Below are 19,324 nucleotides of genomic sequence, written 5' to 3' on the forward strand. Positions count from 1 at the left end.
ATAAATGTTTAAATAAATGTTTTAATGCATACATATATAAAAAATATTTATTTTTCAGAAAGATACACATTCAGTGGATGGTGTCTTCAGTTATAGTGAGTCCAACTAACTATAACGTGGAATTTCAATGGTTTTATGTCAGTAAAATTTGCAGCTAACTATAACTGGTGTGAAACCTATGTTTTTTTTAGTGAATATATATATATATATATATATAGACCCGTGAGCAAGGCGAGAGTTTCATCGCCGAAACGCGTTGGGTTTTGTTCCATACTTGCCGTGTATCAAATGCTGGAACTTTAATGGAGAAATAAATCTAATTTGAGCACACGCACTGTTTCGTGGAATCCTTCGGAACTAACTGGATTGGAAGTGCATATGCACAGCGGCCGCTGTGCTTGGTGGAAAATAATTAATAAAGGGCGACCTCCGCCCCTGGATTGCACCGCAGTTACAGGTCCCGGTGTAAACGGAGGAAGTGGGCTTATTTATATATATATATATATATATACATATATATATATATATCTCAGGAAGTTACAGCCAAAAAGGGTTTATTCTTGGTTACACGCTACGCGTTTCGACTCTACTTGTGTCTTGATCACACGTGTGATCAAGACACAAGTAGTGTCGAAACTGTGGATTGATAAAAATATTTCGGCTTGGAGAGGTCCGCCGAACTCATGCGCCACCTGACTGGGGAGTAAGGATCCCGGAAGGACCCATCGTGTTGCTTGGAATATATATATATATATGGTTTGGCTTCTGTGGATTAAATAAACAAGAACTTTGCTGACTTGGTGGTCCGTATTCCCTTTTGTTGATGGCGTGGAGGCTCTGACCACGAACGCAAATCTCGAAGAGGGGGAACTTTGTGCTCTCATATATATATATATATATATATATATGGATTACATTAATTATGTACAACTGTCTTGATATTTCAATTCAAAATACATAGTTCTTGCCAGAAGTTCACTATACGAATTGAGAATATTTAATATTGTGATTTTAAACATTATTTTTGAAAATGTGCTCACACATATTACTAGAATCCCTTTGCTATACTGAGCATGGGGCTATCTAAATTATCTCAAAGCCCTGGATCCATTTCTGAGAAATGAGTTTGTGTAATATATGCTTTCCATTGCCTCAGTCGGGACTGTTTCAGTTCTAAAGATGGCAAGTAGTTATTGGCTGTTACTGCGGCCTGAGCCGAGATCTAAAGCTATATCCCGTAAACACTAACAAGGAGTAATTGCATAAAAAAAAATACAAAATGAAAGTATTGACTTTATTAATTTAATGCTTGCACAAGTTGTGAAATGCCTTCCATGTTTCTCTACAAGTACTATGCATTTTTTTAAACTTTACAATGCATGTAATTATTTATTGTGAAGTAAATAAAAACTATACTATAAAATGAATTAATCGGGAATGCATTTGACCCAAAGATAAACAGCAAACATGGCTTAGCACAGGTTTGCAACTGTGACTAACCATTGTTTCGTGTCTTTATTTTGTAAATAAATTATTGTGGTGTTTTAACCTCACAATAATAATTACTCACCTACACTCAATCACTCAATACAAAGTCTAAAATTCCAAACGAGTTGGTAAGGAAAGAATTCTGTCGAAATGTCTCACTTGATCAATGTTTGTACAAAATGTATAACATTTTGGCAGTCACAGCACAAATTTGATTTGTTGAAGATCCCAAGCACAGCAAATTGTCTCTCTTCATATCGACATTTCATGCATTTAAAAGACTGGTAGCAAAACATTAACATAAATACAGAGAAGTAATCAACAGCTGGAATTAAGAAACACCATAGAAGCCCATACAATGAAAATGAATGGTGGGACTGCCCACTATATGGAGCGCAGCTGTTCAAACAAATACAAAACACATGACAGAGGGTGATAAGAAAAAACAGGCCCCCACAACCAATAGTTAAAAAAAATGATCTTAGAACAAGGAAACCCTATATTTTTACATTAATGTTTTTCAGCATAATTCTCCTTTAGCTGAGTTGCTTGTTATAAATTGACTTAATATTCACTGATTATCGCTATAATTTAACAGACTGATGCACTCTTGCACGTTTTGTCTTAGTTCCTTTCAATGAAATCGTTTGACTGAAGTATGAGTTTAAAATGGTCCTAAAAGGAAATTTTATATGGGAAACAGTGTTCTCAGTGGCATTGTACACAAGTGATTCCCAAAGGAATAAACGACTTGCTAAATACCTAATTAAATAGTAATAGCAAAATAAGATACAGTGGTACGCATTTTCTAAATTATTTGGAATTTATGGAATAAATGTTTTATGAATTTACAAGTAAATAAATAAATACAAACTGTCACCCCTCCAACCCCAACCCCCGTGGGTCCCATCAAAAATACTTGTAAGTAAATCTTCAACTACTTTCTCTAAAACAATAAAACACAATCTACAAACAAAACAAAGAAAGTGTGTATTTACCAAAAAGGTCAGCATCAAAAGGGGTTCCTGTTTTTCCCCCTTGCTTAAGAGCTCTGCACACTCTGGTATCCTGGTTTGCCTATCCGTATAAGTAAGGATGGGATGGGCCATAATGTTGTACCCACCATTTCTATGCATGAGTGTTCTACGCACACTGCAAGGAGGTAGTATTTGAAAGAAAAGGCTGGAGGGAGAACTTGCAGCTCGGGTGGGATTGTCCTACAATTTTACATTATTTATGAGAATTGGATTAACGAAGATTCTTTTTGAAAAACTGTTCGGATCTTACCTTATTACACTAGGAATAATGACAGTCCCCCAAAAGTGAACAGAGACAGCCAGCAGTGCTGTTTTAAAAGTCATCAAGGAACAATGTGTGTGAAGGTCACCCAAGAGTACCCTCATATCCAGGCAATATCATTTGATGCATTTGTTTTTGTTCTGGGGTAGCTCAAACTTGACCATGTATGAGGGTACCAAGGCACTTCATATATTCACAAAAACAGTTTAAATCTGTTATGTGTGTATGTTTGTGCATCATTGGATGATAGCCAATGTACTACTCTGCATTACTTCAGGGTTACTTTCCAGGACAAAACATGTTTTGTGCTTCAAAGAAAACCTAAAATCAACCCGTTGATGTGGTGACACGGTATGTTGATAAATTTGGTCAGTGGTGTGTAATAGTGTGTCGCCGGTAGTGGTGGCAGGAGACAGAAGCTGGGAGAAATTATTGCCAGATGGCAATGGGGCATATCAGCCCATATGTTACTGGAGTATAGAAGTTACTTTTTTTACCACAATCTGGAGGTCTTTTTGTTGCACAAATGTGAGAAAGCCACATTATCACTAAGACAACCACATTGACAATTGTAAATCCCACTCATGAGATTCCTACCTCAAAATCAACCGAACGCTTTACACTGTCCTGCTGCTTGGAAATATAATCCATTTTTTCCATTAAATGACACCGATGTAAACGAAGTTTGTCCTAAAATTTGCAAAATAAATAAAGAATAAGTTAAAAATACAATCATTAAAAATTATGGCAGAAACAATTGTCCTGTGACTTTTTTTTATTCATTATAAGTCAATATTTAGGATAATATATTTAAATTATTTATTTACTTACATTTTCTATGACATGAATAAGACCCAGCCTGAGCACTTTTCAGAATAGTATATAACTAACAGCTGTGGTAGTTAATTGGAATAGATATTGCATGCTGTCTCATAGTTAACAGTTTCAGAGATGCCTGTGACTGATGGAATGGGGCGAAATACCTGACAGTTCTTGCAATGTAAGAGTGATCAGGAGAAGGATGATAAAGGCATTTTCATCAAGGACACCAGAGAGGCAGTATAGAAGGGGATCTCTGACAGGAGGCAACGGTACGGTCTAGTGTGGTTGCTAGAGTATGTTGTCGGGGTAGGGTCTTGGTAATGAACAAACCAGTAGGGCTTAGAATCATACCCTTAAATACAAGTCCAGCAAGAATGTATACTCATGTATCAAAGGTAGATTGTACTACTGAATATCGACCCGCCACAAAATTGTGGTACGAGAACATCGAAGACAGAATATTGAGGGACAAAATATCACAGTACTAAAAACAACTAGGTCCACTGACTTTGCCTGCACCACGCCACGACCTTAACTGGGGGAAAGACTGGAACAGTCCACGCCATATCATTAAATGCGAACGCGGACCCACCGTCATGGCAGTGCACTACTGAAAGGTGAACTCGTTTTTGAAAGCCACCAGTCCACCTTCCACTATGCAGGCGGAACCTGACTTGCATTTTAAAGGGAAACAGATATCCCCCGGCGGAGGTGTGCAAAGAATGACTGCACCCGCAAACAAAATGGGGTCTGGTAGGATCCCCCTCAGGTGTGCCTTGTGTGACACACTGATTATGCGCTACCACTTTCTGGTGTACAGTGAGTGCACCTGCCAAAACCTCCTTGGCCTGTGTTCCTATATCTGTAATACAGCGCATAAGCAAAGGCAAAGTGTTTCCTCATGCGAATAAAGGATTACCTCTTTGAGACTGTGTCATGCTACCTGTGCACCAATACGATCCATATTATAAAAGGGATCACACCAGCATCTGCGGCTCAATATATGATATCAAAGTGTCCTGGGGCCGACAAATGCAAGCGTACAAGACTATTGCACCCTCGGGCACTTAGTGTCATTCGTCCCCAGATACTTACTTTAGGGTCAGCACAAGCAGTGGGGCGGGGTCACTCCAAGAATGGACAAAGGATACTAGGCTAAAACACATGCCTTCGGATTGACTGAATTCACAGTGGATTACAGTGGCTGTGCTGCAATCCGTCAATCAAGGCTGCTTGTTCAGCTAAATGATCCAACCGCCACCGTCCTCCACACTCAAGGAAACACAGAGGTCGTGCTGTGGCAGCCAACGTAAAGGATCAATCCCAGCTGGTAGGTAAATGCTGGTAAGGTAAGTGCATTACCAGGTGGCCTTACGATCTTTTGGTCTGCACAGTAGCTTAGCTGCAGCCTTCCCCCGAGCAGTCCACTGGAGCGCAGACGGACAATAAGCTCATGCTAACTTAACACAGTGTAAATGCAAGGGTCAACCCCATGACAACTTTAGAGTGGAGCACAGGAGCAGCAGCACATCTGTTGGGAACAGGATACTGTGCATTACATCTAGTGTGGCACTTGTGTCCTGATAAAGAAAAACAGATAGAGGGACAAAGAGCGATAGAGAGGCAATTAGACTCTGTAATAGAGTTTGAAAGGGCATAGGCAGGTAGGATCACAGTGCAAGTCGTCTTACCTTCCCATCTCCTGTTTGAGTGTTGTCACTGTGAAATATGTAAGCATTGGCTGTACTTGGAAACATGAAAGCCATGCCTCGTGGAACTACGACAGTAAAACAAACCCACAATTAAGAAAAGTGAGTGACTGGAAGACAGCACAAGGAAAGGGGTGTGAGAAATAGTGAGAGGGAAAAGAACTAAGGAGACAGTAAAAGACAGAAAGGGAATCTGAGCAAAAGAGGGGGACAAAAGGAGAAGGAGACAGTGGTAGCACTGAAGTGAGTAATAGAGAAAGAGGCAGACAAATAGAGAGAGAAAGAGGCAACAAGAGGCAGAGTGAGCATGCTTATAGGGTACTGGGGAAAAAGACTGGCTTTTATTTTGGGGAATTTGAAACATTCATGCAAAATATGGAAATATGGACCATATAACAGCACAAATATGTATTTTATGAAATTGGAAATCTATTTTTTGTAGGCAAAACAACAGAATTAGCGAAGGATATATGGTAATAATGCAAGATAAGTTCAGAAGACTTGCTCCAAATATTGGTTCTTTCATATCAGAGAAGCCCTTTTTAGGTCAGGCACTGGCCTGTGAGGGGGTGTCTTTCAAGGAACACATGCTCTTCATAGGCGTTGTTAGCGAGTGGAAAGTAGTAAGGAAATCTTCTAAAGTGACCATAGACGTTTTAAGGTATGGGCAAAGTGGACAATTGCCCAGGACCCACACTTTCCAAGGTGCCCCACGAGCCAAGCATGTTTTATCACAAACTTGGTGGCACATTTACTAAGGGTTTGCGCCAGACAAAGGCATGCATAGTGATGCAAAGCAGTGCAAATTCTTGCAAGCATTTTTACATTCCAGTGCTGGAAAGCTGCCCTTTTCCCAGCAGAAATGGCACTTTGAGTCACTTTGCCCTTAGGGAGCATTACTTTGGTGTAGCCTGGCCAGAATAGAGCAAAGACTTATAGTTTTTGATACAAAGCCCTATCTACTAAAATAGCAATACCGGCAAAGTGCCAAAACATAATGTCTCCTTGAAGCAGGTGCTGATTTGAAGAAACATTTTAATTTCTGAAAATATTCAACACATTTCATGGGGAACATCACTTACAACGCATTTTTTACAACGCACTACCATTACATCGCAACCATTACAACGCAAACCATTACAACGCATTGCGCTGGGGGGCGCTCTAGGATAGGGAATATATTTAATTTACTATCCAACACCTTCCCTGCTATCCACGGGGACTGGAGTTGGAATAGTAAATTAAATAATTCACTATCCAGCGCCTAAAAGCATTATGCGTTGTAATGGACTGCGTGGTAAAAACCGCGTTGTAAAGGCATGCGATGTAAAAGCATGCGTGGTAGTGACACCAATCCCATTTCATGTGTGCTGCTCTGTACAGCACTTTAAGAAAGTGTGGAATGTTTAAGAATTTAACTAGGCTTAGGACTGTGTGCTGTTAGGGTATGATTCAAGTTCAAATCGTATGCTAAACAGCACATACCTCTACACCATGGTGCAAAGGTTATGCACTTAATGCAGGGGTAGCCAGCAGCATCAGGCCATTTTCAATAACTATGGCTCTCTGAGGTGTGCTATAAAATAAACCTTCCATTATTGTACATGCCTGGCCTGCCCAGACTAACCTAGGAATTTGGTGGCATTTAAAGTGCAAAATAATCTTTGTGGCATTTCTCTCTCCTTACTTCACCTCTTCTACCTCAGTCATCTCGCTTAACCTGTCGCTCACTCTCCATGTATTGTCATCCTCTCTCTCTATTTCTAATCTCTCTGCCGCAGCTTTGTCTACCTTCCCTCAATCTCAATATTGAATTCATCTCTATCTGCTTTTCTGTTACGCCCTTGCCCAGCTTAGTACCACTCGCTATGTCAGTCAATATCTAGATTTATCCTTCTCTATCCCATCTCTCTAACTCAGGTCTCTGTCTCATCCCACTCTCTGTACCTCACTACACATTTTCATTCTGAACTCCCTATTTCTCTCCTACATCTACACAACTTCCTCTCTCTCTTTGCCTCACCTCTCTACCACTCTCTCTCCAACACTCTACCATCTTGCTTCTCTCAGAGCCTTTTCTCTACCTCACCAGTCTGATTTACCTCTCTATCTCATTTCTACCTACCCTGCCTCTCTGTATCCCACTGCTCTCTCGCTGATTACCAAGCTTCTAAATTTACATCACTATTAGTTCACTCTATGTTTCCTTTCTCTTTGTCTACATGTTCCCTTTCCTTCTCCTCTCTAAATGTCATAGCAAATAAAATATACAGTGGTTACAATTTAATCCTGCAGTTGACATTTATAAAACACAGGTAAGGGGAGCAGCCCTGCATGGGGCAGAACTCTAGGGACACTGCAATCCGAGTATCCTGGTGTAAAGGAGTATAACTTACTTGGTGGTATTACCGGGGTGGGGAAGGGGACCCTCCCCCTGTTGCCCCTAGCACTCGACCTTGTAATCTATCCTATCACTGTGCTTGCAGATTTAACACCACTGTTGTATGGGTGTTTCCACAGACCACTAGAGAACTGCAAAGCTGTTGGCTGTTGGCTCTTCACCCAACCGCGCTAAGCGCTTAATTCTGGTCCTCGTGGCCATGCCTGTTCTTCTAGCGCGGGGACACCTCCGTGTGAGGTAGCTGTTTGCGCTTTATAAAATGCAGTATTATTATTATTATTATTAAAGCTTGAAGTCTGGTCTTGGCGATGTCATGCGCTGGAAAAAAGCAATGCATAAGATCAATTGGTTAAAAAATCTGAGAAGTTCATGGACTGAGATAGGATTACCAGGGTTTGTGGACGACCCAGCGTCTATCCCGACAAATGCTACTCCAATGGTTAAACAGAGATACTGGAAGAAGGCATGTTTACGGATTGAACAGGCCAGTGATAGACAGTCACTGACAAGGCATTTTTTTTTTTTAAACTTTATTGATAGGAAGGAATAGTGGTTAATCAGTTGCATCCATGCTTTTGGCAAACGTTACATCATGTACAAATTATCTATTCCATAGACGATAAGAGACTTTGTCGTTACAAGGACTGTGTCGCATTAAGCTTCTTGAATCTTGTACTTACATCAATCGTCTGTTTCTTTGCGTAAAGTGCAATCCTCTATTTTCCCCTCCCTCCTATATTATGCAATGGTAACATCACTTTCCATTTAATACAGAAATAACAAACTTCCCAACTTTCCCCCCCCAACCATGTGTCATCATAGCCCTTGTGTTCCACCCATATCCCGTAATAGCCTTTGTCTCCACTAGCACTTTGGTATAAGGCCAGGTTAGTGCCACTAATGTCGCGTTGTCTTGTCATCGAGGTAACTACCCCGCATTTGTTCTGTTACTCCTCCTCCCCCTCCGAGTCTAGGTCCTCCCCCTCCGGTAAGGGATCACAGATTTCTCCTCTGTATACATTCCACGCCGCCCACACTTTGTTCCACTTGCGGGGCGCTGCACGAAGTACGTATACTGCTCTCTCTGTTACCATGAGGATGTCCATGTTCTTAGCCCATCTACTGGCGGTGGGTACCTCCGGCGCCCCCCATTTCTGTGCTATATCCCGCTTAGCCACTGTCATAGCCAATGTTGCCCAAATCAGTTCGTATCTACCCAGGTCATTGGGGTCCCAGATGTTCAAAAGGCATTTGCGTGGTTCGGGTAATATGGAGAGTTTAAGGGCTTGGGAGATTGAGGGAAAGTATTTGTCTCCAGAATTCGCGTATTTGTGGGCATTCCCATAGTGTGTGTATCAGTGTCCCTTCCTCCCCGCAGCCTCTCAAACAGAAGGGGTGTGGTGCTCTCTGTATTTTATGCAACAGTGTCCTGGTATAGTAGATGCGGTGTAGGATTTTAAGTTGTACCAGTCTGAGCTTACTGGAGATTCCAACCTCTTTCGGGGAGGCCAGCGCCTCATTCCATTCGAAGTCGTCTGTCTCCCCTAATTCCCCTTCCCATTTTTCTTTAAGTTTCAGCGTTGGGTCTTTGAGATTATTGATCAGTTTTTTATATGTAAGGGAGGTGGCGCTTTGGAGCATGAATTCCGTTAGCAGTCTATCCTCTAACGGGGAGGAGTCCGGCAGATCGGTGCCCGTAGGGATCGCCTGTAGTAATGCGTGTCTAATTTGGACATATCTAAATGTTTCTGTGGGTCCAAGGTTATACTGCTGTTGTAGGTGTGGAAATGGTATTACTGTGTCATTGTCCCAGAGGTCCCCTACTGTAGAGATGCCTATGGAATCCCACCGCTCGAACCCCTTACAGCCTCTCAGGTTCCCCAATGTCTTCGTGTCCCACAATGGCGTCATTTTGGTGATTCGACCTGCCCATCCCAGACGGGCCTGTGCCATGTGCCACAGGGCCGCCGTGTGTTTGGTCGGACCAATTAGGGTCTTCAGTTGTGACTTGTTATAGAGCACGGACAGCATACAGTCCGTCCCAAGTTGCGACCAATCTGCCCGATAGGCTGGGTCGTCTTTTGGGGCGTGGATCCAGTAGTTTATAATTTTGAGTTGGGCCGCCCAGTAATATAGCTGAATGTTGGGGAGCGCTATGCCCCCCTCGTACCAGCTTTTTACCAGCTTGTCGTATGCTATACGCGCCGGGCCCGCATTCCAGACCAGGACAGTGACCAGCGCTACGATCTGCTTGAAGTATCGCGGTGGTACCAGGTGTGGAGTATTTTCCAGAACATAGAGGAGCCTCGGGAGGGCCATCATCTTGTACAACGCCGCCCTACCCAGTAGGGTCAGGGGCAGGGCCGCCCAATGCTTAACATCTGCTCGCAGGCGATCTATGGGCGGTTTTAAGTTGTTAACAAAAAAGTCTGTTTCCACGCTCGTGATGACAATGCCTAAGTATTTGAAGGAGGCCGATGTCGTAAGCAGCGGACAGTTCCCCTGTAATCTCGGCGCCGGGCCTTTCAATGTATATAAGGTAGATTTCGACCAGTTTAGAGTGTAGCCTGATGTGCGCCCATGCGTGTTACATAGGTCTAGCAGGGCCGGGATGCCGGTATCAGGTGCGGTCATGTAGATGAGCATGTCGTCCGCGTATAGTGAGACTTTGTCCTCCCATCCCTCCTCCCATTTAATTCCTGCGAACAGGGGCGTGGATCTGATCTGGATTGCTAGAGGCTCAAGCACCAGTGCGAAGAGCAGGGGGGACAGGGGGCAGCCTTGTCTAGTCCCCCTGCCCAGTGGGAACCTCGGCGATATGTGGCCATTGGCTACCACCTGTGCGACGGGCTTCGTATAAAGCAGACGTATCCATGTTATGTATTTTGGCCCAAATCCCATGCGTTCCAGTACCACGAAGAGATACTCCCACTCTACTAGGTCGAACGCCATTTTAGCGTCGAGAGAGAGAATTACAGCCTGCTCCGTGAGGAGGTGCGCTCGGGCCAACACGCCGTGGACTCTTCGGAGATTCATCGCAGTGCTCCGGTGAGGCATAAAGCCTGACTGGTCAGGGTGGATCAGGGTACTGAGGTGGGGCATCAGGCGGGTAGCTAGAAGTTTCGCTAGTATTTTGGCCTCGATGTTCAATAACGATATCGGGCGATATGAGGTACACTCAGTCGGGGGTTTCCCTGGTTTGGGTATCGTTACAATCGTGGCCGTGCGTTGATCCAGCGGCAGCTCCGCTCTATCACTGCTCTCTAAATACATGGCCAGTAGCGGGGCACTGAGGTCTGGAGCCGTGGACTTGTACCACTCTACCGGTATCCCGTTAGGGCCCAGTGCTTAACCGGACTGTAACGCCTGGATCGCCAGCTGGATTTCTTCCTCCGTCGGGTCTAGTTCTAGGGTGTCCCTGTCTTCCTGTGTAATGCTGGGGATGGTAATGTCCGCTAGTGTTGCCGTTGCCATTTGTTGTGTGACCCTCCGTTCCGGTGTGTATATTGCCTGATAATGTTGTGCTAATTCGCAAACTATTTCCTCTGGGTGCACCAGTGTCCGCCCATCCTCTGTGTTAAGTCTCTGAATACCTCTCGCTCCACTCCCTCTCTTATCTAGCCATGCCAACATACGACCTGCTTTGTCGCCCACATCGTAAATTCTGTGTTGAGTGTTTGCGATATACCCTTTCTCAGTCGTTTTGAGGTGAGCTAGGTATTGTTGTTGCCGAACCATGAGGGTGTGTGCTGTGGACGGGGAGGGGTCTGTCATTTGTGTATTGTTGGCCGTGTTGAGTGCAAGTTCCAAGTCTGTGAGTTCCTTTCGGGAGTCCCGTTTGTGCCCCGTTATCGCTGCAATGGCCGCCCCCCTGAGGACTGTCTTGTACGCCTCCCACAGGGTGGATGGTGACACCACAGTGCCCGTGTTTTCAGCAAAATACTGTGTTGTCACAAGTTTGAGTTTCTTTCGAATCTTGGGGATTTTTAAAAAATTGGGGTAGATTGGGTAGATCCGAGCGCACCGCTTCCCCCCGGTGGTGAGCGACAGGACAATTGGAGAATGATCAGAGATTCCCCTGGGCAGTGTGTCCACCTTGTCCACCATGTCTAGTCCCAATCCCAGTGCCATGAAGTAGTCTATACGAGATAAGCTATTATGTACAGCTGAGTAGTAAGTGTATTGGGTGGCCTCGGTATTTAGCTGTCGCCAGATGTCTATAAGACCTAGGGCTTCCACAAAATCCGATAGTGGTGCAGTACCTCGTGGCCGGGACCTAGATGGAAAGGTGTCCTTAAGTGGATCCATGATTGCATTAAAGTCCCCCCCAACAATCGTGTCGCCATCGGGGAGGTCAAGAAGGAATTTGCCCAGAGCCGGTAGGGCCACAGAGTGTAGAGCTGGGGGGATATATACTGATATCACATTTAGAGTTCTGCCCTCCCACTGCCCATGGACCGCAGCAAAGCGACCCTGGTCATCCGCCACACGGCGGGTTATAATAAAGGGGGACGATTTCCTCACCAGTATGCCTGTTCCCCTGGAGCCAGCAGTGAAGTCTGCGTGTACCGCCATTGTGTAGCCACGTCTGACTAGTGCTTTGCAGGTGGACCCTGTGAGGTGGGTTTCTTGTAGGAGGACTATATCTGGGTTTTGTCGTTTTATGGCCTGCAGGACCAAGCCTCTTTTGATTTTGTCACCTAGGCCTCGGACATTCCATGTTAGCATGCGTAGTGGGGGTATCCCCCCAGCTATGGAGGAGCCCTCGACGGGCGTGTGATTAAGTGGCCTGGCCATTAAGCTGATGAGGGAGTCTTGCACACAACGCGTGCTGTGGCGTAACCCACGTGTCGATTCGTGCCGTGTTGCGTAGGAGACATACAGGTGTCAGGGTGGTAGTGCAATGTAGGTGCTGAACGATGACTACAAACAAAAGTAAACATTCTAACATGAAAACTTCAATCCCATCCCCCCTCCCTGCTACCCTGCTCCACGGACTAACCCCCACCCGTTCCCCCAACTGTGCAGAGTGCTTTAGTCCTCCCCTAGTCATCATACTTGCTTGTGGGGTTGGTGAGTCCCCCTCGGGCACTGCCTGTGCCCACCTTACTCAGCCACGTCCGAACCACGGCACCCGCGGTCCATTCAGTCTCGAAGTCAATATAGTTCGGCTTCATACCGGAGCCACTTGTCCAGAATCCAGCGGGTCTCTCTCAAGGTCCGATTCTATTTCCTCTGCGCCTTCCTGATGGGGCAGTTGGGAGGATTGACTGGGTATAGTCTTTTCAGGACGGTGTCGCGGTCGGTCTCGCTGGGAACGGTGTCGCTGTCCCGCTGGTCTCCAGCCCTCCAGCCATTCTTGTGCCACCTCTGGCGTGTCGAAAAACCAAGTCTTCCCCTCGGCCACAATTCGAAGTTTAGCAGGGAACATCATGGAGTACGGTAGTTCCCTGTCGCGTAGTGCCTTTTTAACCTCCGTGAAGGACTTGCGTCGCCTGGCCACCTCTGCCGTGTAGTCTGGGAAAAATGCTAAGGTCGCATTTTGGATCCGCACTGGCGGTGAGTTTCTTGCTGCCTGTAGGATTGCATCCCTGTCTCTGAAATTAAAGAGCCGGGCTAGCACAGGTCTTGGTGTTGCTCCCGTCTTGGGCGGTCCCCCCGGGACTCTGTGCGCTCTCTCCACCGAGAAGAAGTGGGATAGGCCTTTGGGCTGGAGTTTGTTTTTGATGAGGTCTTCTACATAGAGGTCCATGGCTCCTTTCCCCTCCGTCTCTGGAAGCCCAAGGATGCATATGTTATTGCGTTGCGAACGCCCTTCCTGGTCGTCCAGCTTGTCGTGTAGGAGCTTGGTTACTTTCTGCATCTTTTCCATGGCCACTTGGAGCTCTGAGGTGTCCTCCACAAGTGACTTTGTGACCACTTCCACCTGCGACACCCTCTCCGCCATTTTGTGAAAGTCTGCTCGCAGCAGTGAGACTTCCGAGGAGATGGCGCCCACTGTAGTTTTCACCTCTGAGAGTGTTTTCATGATATCTTCCAGTGTTATTTTTGTCGTTTTTTCTGCTTCCTGGGCATGCCCTGTGGAGGATCGCCCTGTAGTTTGTTGTTGTCCCTGGTGTCCGTAGGCGAATTTGTCCAATTTAGCCTGTGTGGACCCACTCCTGAGGCCTTTACCCGCCATGGTGCTGGGGCCTGCGAGGTCCAGAGTCTTGCCTTGCTTATGCGCGACCTGCGCTACGTCCGAAGTTGCCGTTTGTAGGTGCCAGCCAGGGAATAGCAGGTTGATGGGTGTTGGACAGAGCGTCACCCTCCGCTGTCTGCGTATGTCTCACTGGTCGTGGGGTGGTGTAGGACAGGCCCTGCGGCGGTTGTGTAGGCTTTGGCGAACCGCTGGTACACTCCGTGCTTTTGCCCCTCGAAGCTCACACCTAGGGCCGGAACGGCCACTGCGGCCCCCAATCTTGTCCGTTCGCGCCTGTCTGCCTCTCTCGGTCACCACGGACAGTTTAGGTTCTGGGCCCGTGCAGCCGCTTCCTCGCAGACCGGACAGGCCGCCGTGTATCGGGTCTCTGTCTCTATGTCAGTGCTGCTGGTTTTGTCCGGTAGGACGCGGGCCCTTAGGATCCCCCTCGAGCTCCCGCGTGTATGACCAGTATGGCGCCGTCCCCCGGGGGCACCGACGTCTCTCACCTCTGTTCTGGGGTGATACTTATGTCCACTGCTACCCGACAGTTACGCGGGGCTCGATGATTTCTTCCGTCGTGTTTCGCTGCCCGCTAGGCTCCCGGGGAGGGGGAGGGTCGAGGTGTCGGTTCCGCTCCGCGCGGCTGAGGCTGGGTTCGTTCTTTTCGGCGCGCTGCTCCGGTCCCGCTTGGAGGATTTGGCAGTCCGTGTGTCGCCGGATGATGCCACCAGGAGTGTCAGGCTGGTTCTGCGCTGACCGGCAGACGCCGGGGTGCTTCCACCTTGCTCGGCCGGCTCGGTCGCACTTCCGCCGGGGCCTGGGTGGTACGCAAGGCCGGTGCTGTTCCTCCGGCTGTAGGCCCCGACTCGCCACTCGAAGTAGGTCAGGCTCCGGTGCACCGATTTCTTCGAAAATCAGACCGGTGATACCGCTTTGGTCCCGGACTCGAACGCCGCCGCTTCAGGCGGGCTGGGTAGCGGATAAGTGTGTCGGATATATTAGAAGGCCACAGTGCCCTCGGGAGCTCTCACTCTATGCGGCCGCCATGCTTGGCTGCTAGCCACGCCCCCCGACAAGGCATTTTTTAAAGCATAAGCAGTACCCAAGGTTGATGATTACTTGGGATATATTAGAACAATACACGCCCCCAACATGTTCATGCAGTTTAGATACAGTATCCTCCCTATCGCTGCCTTCATTGCACTACGGGCTTACATAATAGATGGTACTAAGAGCTACAAATGTGGTACTACTATTGAAGAAACAGAAGAACACCTACTCTTCTTTTGCCCTAAATACGCTTTGCCTAGAAGTAGGTGGATCGATACTTTGTGCAGAAGTTTGATAATCTTAGAATTAGTCTACACCCTTAGGATATGCAAGACAGAATCCACCCTAGTGGTATTGGTCTCCGTTTCCAAATTTCTATTTAAAGCCTGGGTCATTAGACAAAAAGAACTACTAAAGCTCTAATAGTTCTAGCCAAGAAGTCGTGAGTGCTAAGGCAGAAAGTCTATTTTCTCTTTTAGCTTTTTAAGTATGCCATTTCATGGATGTTAGTAAACCAGGGCTGCTTTTATCATTATCTTTTAATGTGTTTAACAAATGTATTTTATATGTTGAAGTGATGGGGTATTGTTTCATCTGCTAACTGGTGAGGAAATAATTGATTTCAATCCGTCAAAAGTAAACATCCTCTTTTCTGGATACCTCTATTTCTCTAATTCTACCCCTTTTTCTCTATCATCAATTCCTTTGCCACTCTCTCTCTCTCTGTTTATATATTTCTCTACCTCAGTTCTTCCTCTTTTTTAATCTCAACTCTGCGTTCCTGCATAAACCTTTCCTCTCTTTCTCTAATTTGCGTGTCTCTCAACTTCATCTTTTCGCTCTGCAGCACATTTATCTTACTAATCTTCACCCCTCTCTCTACCTCTCTCTAACTCCCACTATACTTTATTTCACCTATTTGTCTACATCCCTTCTCATTTTACTATCTCTGTTTTTTTGCTCAAGTTTATCCATCTATCTTCTGCTGCTGTTAACTCTCTCTCTCTAATTCACCTCTTTTTCTACATTTCCTTTCTCTCTTCGTCACACTATTTGATATTGAGAATAAAATGCAATGCATATACCCTTGCTATATAGTTGGTCTTGAGGGTATGCAGACAGAATATTGAGTTGGAAATGTCGACCTACACAAATATTGAGTTGGAAATATCGTGACACAGAAATATCAACAGCAAGAATATCATGGTCAAGAATATCTGATTTAAGGTAAGAAATATAATTTTCAAAAGTATTCGACGTCATTATTATCGTTGGCAAAAATATAGTTGAAAATATTGATTTTATTAAATTAGATTTATGTACTTTAGTTTATATTGCAAATGTATGTTTTTTTGTATAAGTATTGTTAATGTTTTATTAATATATGTGTTACATGTTTAAGAGTTATCAATTTTATTTTAATAACATTTTACATTTTTAAGTTCCGTAGCGGGTTGCAGGTTTATAGGGGAATAGGGTGGGAAGTAATTTAATTATAATAAATTAATGAATATTTTGTATTTAATAATGTTTATTTAATTGAGACTTTTAGTGTTAATTGTGAGAAGTAATTAATGTTTAATTAATTATTAATTGGTCGTAATGCTAATTAATTAATTGGTGATTCATTACGGTAATTGTGTAATTATTTTTGCAGGATGTGGGGTTTATAGGGGTAAATGGTGGGAAGTAACTTTTGATTAATTAACAATTAGTTGTTAATTTATACTAATTAATTTATTGAAATATATGGAAATTGTGTAATTAATTTTAGGTGCGGGTTGCGGGGTTTATGGGGATAAAGAGTGGGACGTAATTTATGTTTAATTCATTAATTATTAGTTGATAATTTATATTAATTAATTGATTGTAAATTAATTATGTAAATTGTGTAATTAATTTTAGGTGCAGATGGTGGGGTTTATAGGGCTAAAGGGTGGGAAGTAATTTATGTTTAATCAAGTATTAATTAGTTGATCATTATTATTAATCAATTTATTGATATTAAATTAGGGTATTTGTTTATATTTTTTGTGTGTTGGTTTTACTTTCATAGGGGGAAAGGGAGCAGAATAAATTAAGTTTACTTACATCATAATTAGTTGTTAAATACTATTAGTTTTTTAATTGAAAATAAGTTTTAATTTTGTAATTAATTTTTTTAAAGTTTATTTTTGTTGTGTGTTGTTGGGATTATAGGGGTATGTGGGAAGTTAGTACATTTTTATGAGTTTTAATTTGTTTTTTAAATAATATTTATTTAATTGGTAATTAATTATGTTAATTATGGAAGTACATTTAAAAAAAAATAGAAGTGGTTGTGTGATTGTGTGGTGTTATAGGGTAGAAACTAAAAGAATTACATTTATGTAATAACTAATGTTTTTGTTTCTAAATAATTTGTAAGTAAGAATATTTATTTGCTTGGAAATGTTTTTTTATTTTATTTAATATAATATTTGTATGTATTTGATATATGTATTTCACATTATAATATGTATTTATTTATTTTAAATACATTTGTATTTTAATTTTTAACACATTTATATATTTTTATATTATTTTGTTTTCTAAATATTTTTGTTTGTTTTTAATTTTGCACTGACTTTAGTGAGAATATTTAACCCATTGCGTGCGTCGGACGACCCCCGGTCGTCCGACGTCACAGTGGGTGTGTGCGGAGGATGGCCAGGGGCCGGCCGAACCACGCTCAGTCAAAAAAATCACCCGCCCCGCAGCGGAATTCCCGACGCGGTCAACAGGTTAATTGTTACCCCTCCGCAATCCAACACTTTCCCTACTGTTGCACTCACTGGAGTGGAAATAGTAATTTTACCCCTCCGCTATCCAACACTTTCCTCGCTGTTGCACTGACTGGAGTGGGAAATTTAAGTTTAAAGATTTTTAAATGGTTTAATATTTCAATTTATAGTAGAATGTTTTTTATTAGATTTTATGTTATTGGTATATATATATATATATATATATATATATATATATATATATATATATATATATATATATTTATTTTTTTCCTCTCTTTCCCTTTGTAAAAATCTGACTTCCTACAAAAAATTCAGATGTGACCATGGGGGACGATCATTGGCTAGTATGTCTTGAGGTAGAGGCATTATACAGGAGCATTAAATACACTAATGGTTTAAAGGCGTGTAGATTCCTTTATTAAAACTATAATGTTGAATATCTTGAACATACGCTAATGCTTCTGGAGATGATTGAGATATGTTCAAGGGAAAATGTATTAATCTTTGAAAATAATCATTTTAAACAACTACAATGGACTTCTATGGGCACTTGCTTCTCCCCGAGTTACGCCAACTTGATGGTGGGTTGGTGGGAGAAGCAGGTGCTCTGGATTGAGGATACAGAGCGTTGGATTTTTAATGTAAGAAAATGGTTGAGGTATATTGAGGATTTATTCTTTGTTTGGAAAGGGACAGAAAATTAACTTAACCAATTTACTGACTTGCTGAATGCGAACTCGATCAATCTGAAATTCACTTGGCACTACAGCAAAGTATCCATTGATTTTCTTGACCTTATTCTTACTGTAGAGGATGGTAAGATTAGCACCAGGCTTTTTATGAAGAAAACCGCTGGTAACTCGATCTTGCACGCATCCAGCTCCCATCCACCGTCTAGCGAGTTTTTAAGTGTGAAACGTAACTGTAGCACAACGTTGGCTTACGAACAAACTAAACACAGGATGAAAGAAAGGTTCGGAGAACGAGGCTATTCCAACAAGGCACTGTTGCAGGCTGAATTGAGAGTAGAAAAACAATCCAGGGATGAGATAGTTCAACAGATTACATCCAAGAGAATTCCCAAAGAAGCGACCAAAGAACCCATAAGGTTCATTACGAGATGCTGCAGCCAGGCAGACCAGTTACGTAAAATCTTAAGGAAGAGATGGGACATATTAAGGCAGGATCCAATCCTGAGAAATAAGGTAGGCACTATGCCCTCTGTAACCTACAGGAGAAGTGCATCTTTAAAAGACCTGCTCGTGCACAGTCACCTGCAGACAAAGGAAACAAATTGGTTTAAACACACCAAAGACTTCCACAGATGCGGTAATTGTAAAGCTTGCTGGAATAGCAGCAATGTGTCTGAGATCACCTTAGAGAGAACCAAGACTCAGTGGAAGATTTCTAAACTTGTAATACTGATTTAGTGGTATATTCCATTGTCTGCCCCTGTGACCTCTGGTACATAGGTTCAACAACTTTCCTGGTTAAAAAGAGAATCTTTAAACACTGGTGGGCCATCATGAATAGGGATCACAGCTACAGTACAGCTAGGCATTTCACCACCAAGCATGAGGGAGACTGGGTGAGAGCGAGATTGTTT

The 19,324-nt window shown here is 43.6% G+C and overlaps 1 protein-coding gene across 1 annotated transcript in view; it reads right to left on the bottom strand.

The window, feature by feature from the left end:
* Window positions 1-19,324, bottom strand: part of LOC147673734 (uncharacterized) — a 107,283-nt gene that overhangs the window by 83,586 nt on the left and 4,373 nt on the right. Inside the window, exon 2 of the mRNA XM_086945524.1 lies at window positions 3,385-3,477. Within this exon, the coding sequence (XP_086801650.1) occupies window positions 3,385-3,477 (93 nt within the window). The remainder of the gene's footprint in view (window positions 1-3,384; window positions 3,478-19,324) is intronic.

Source organism: Lissotriton vulgaris, chromosome 12, assembly GCF_964263255.1.
Source record: "Lissotriton vulgaris chromosome 12, aLisVul1.2, whole genome shotgun sequence".
NCBI classification, from domain to species: Eukaryota; Metazoa; Chordata; class Amphibia; order Caudata; family Salamandridae; genus Lissotriton; species Lissotriton vulgaris.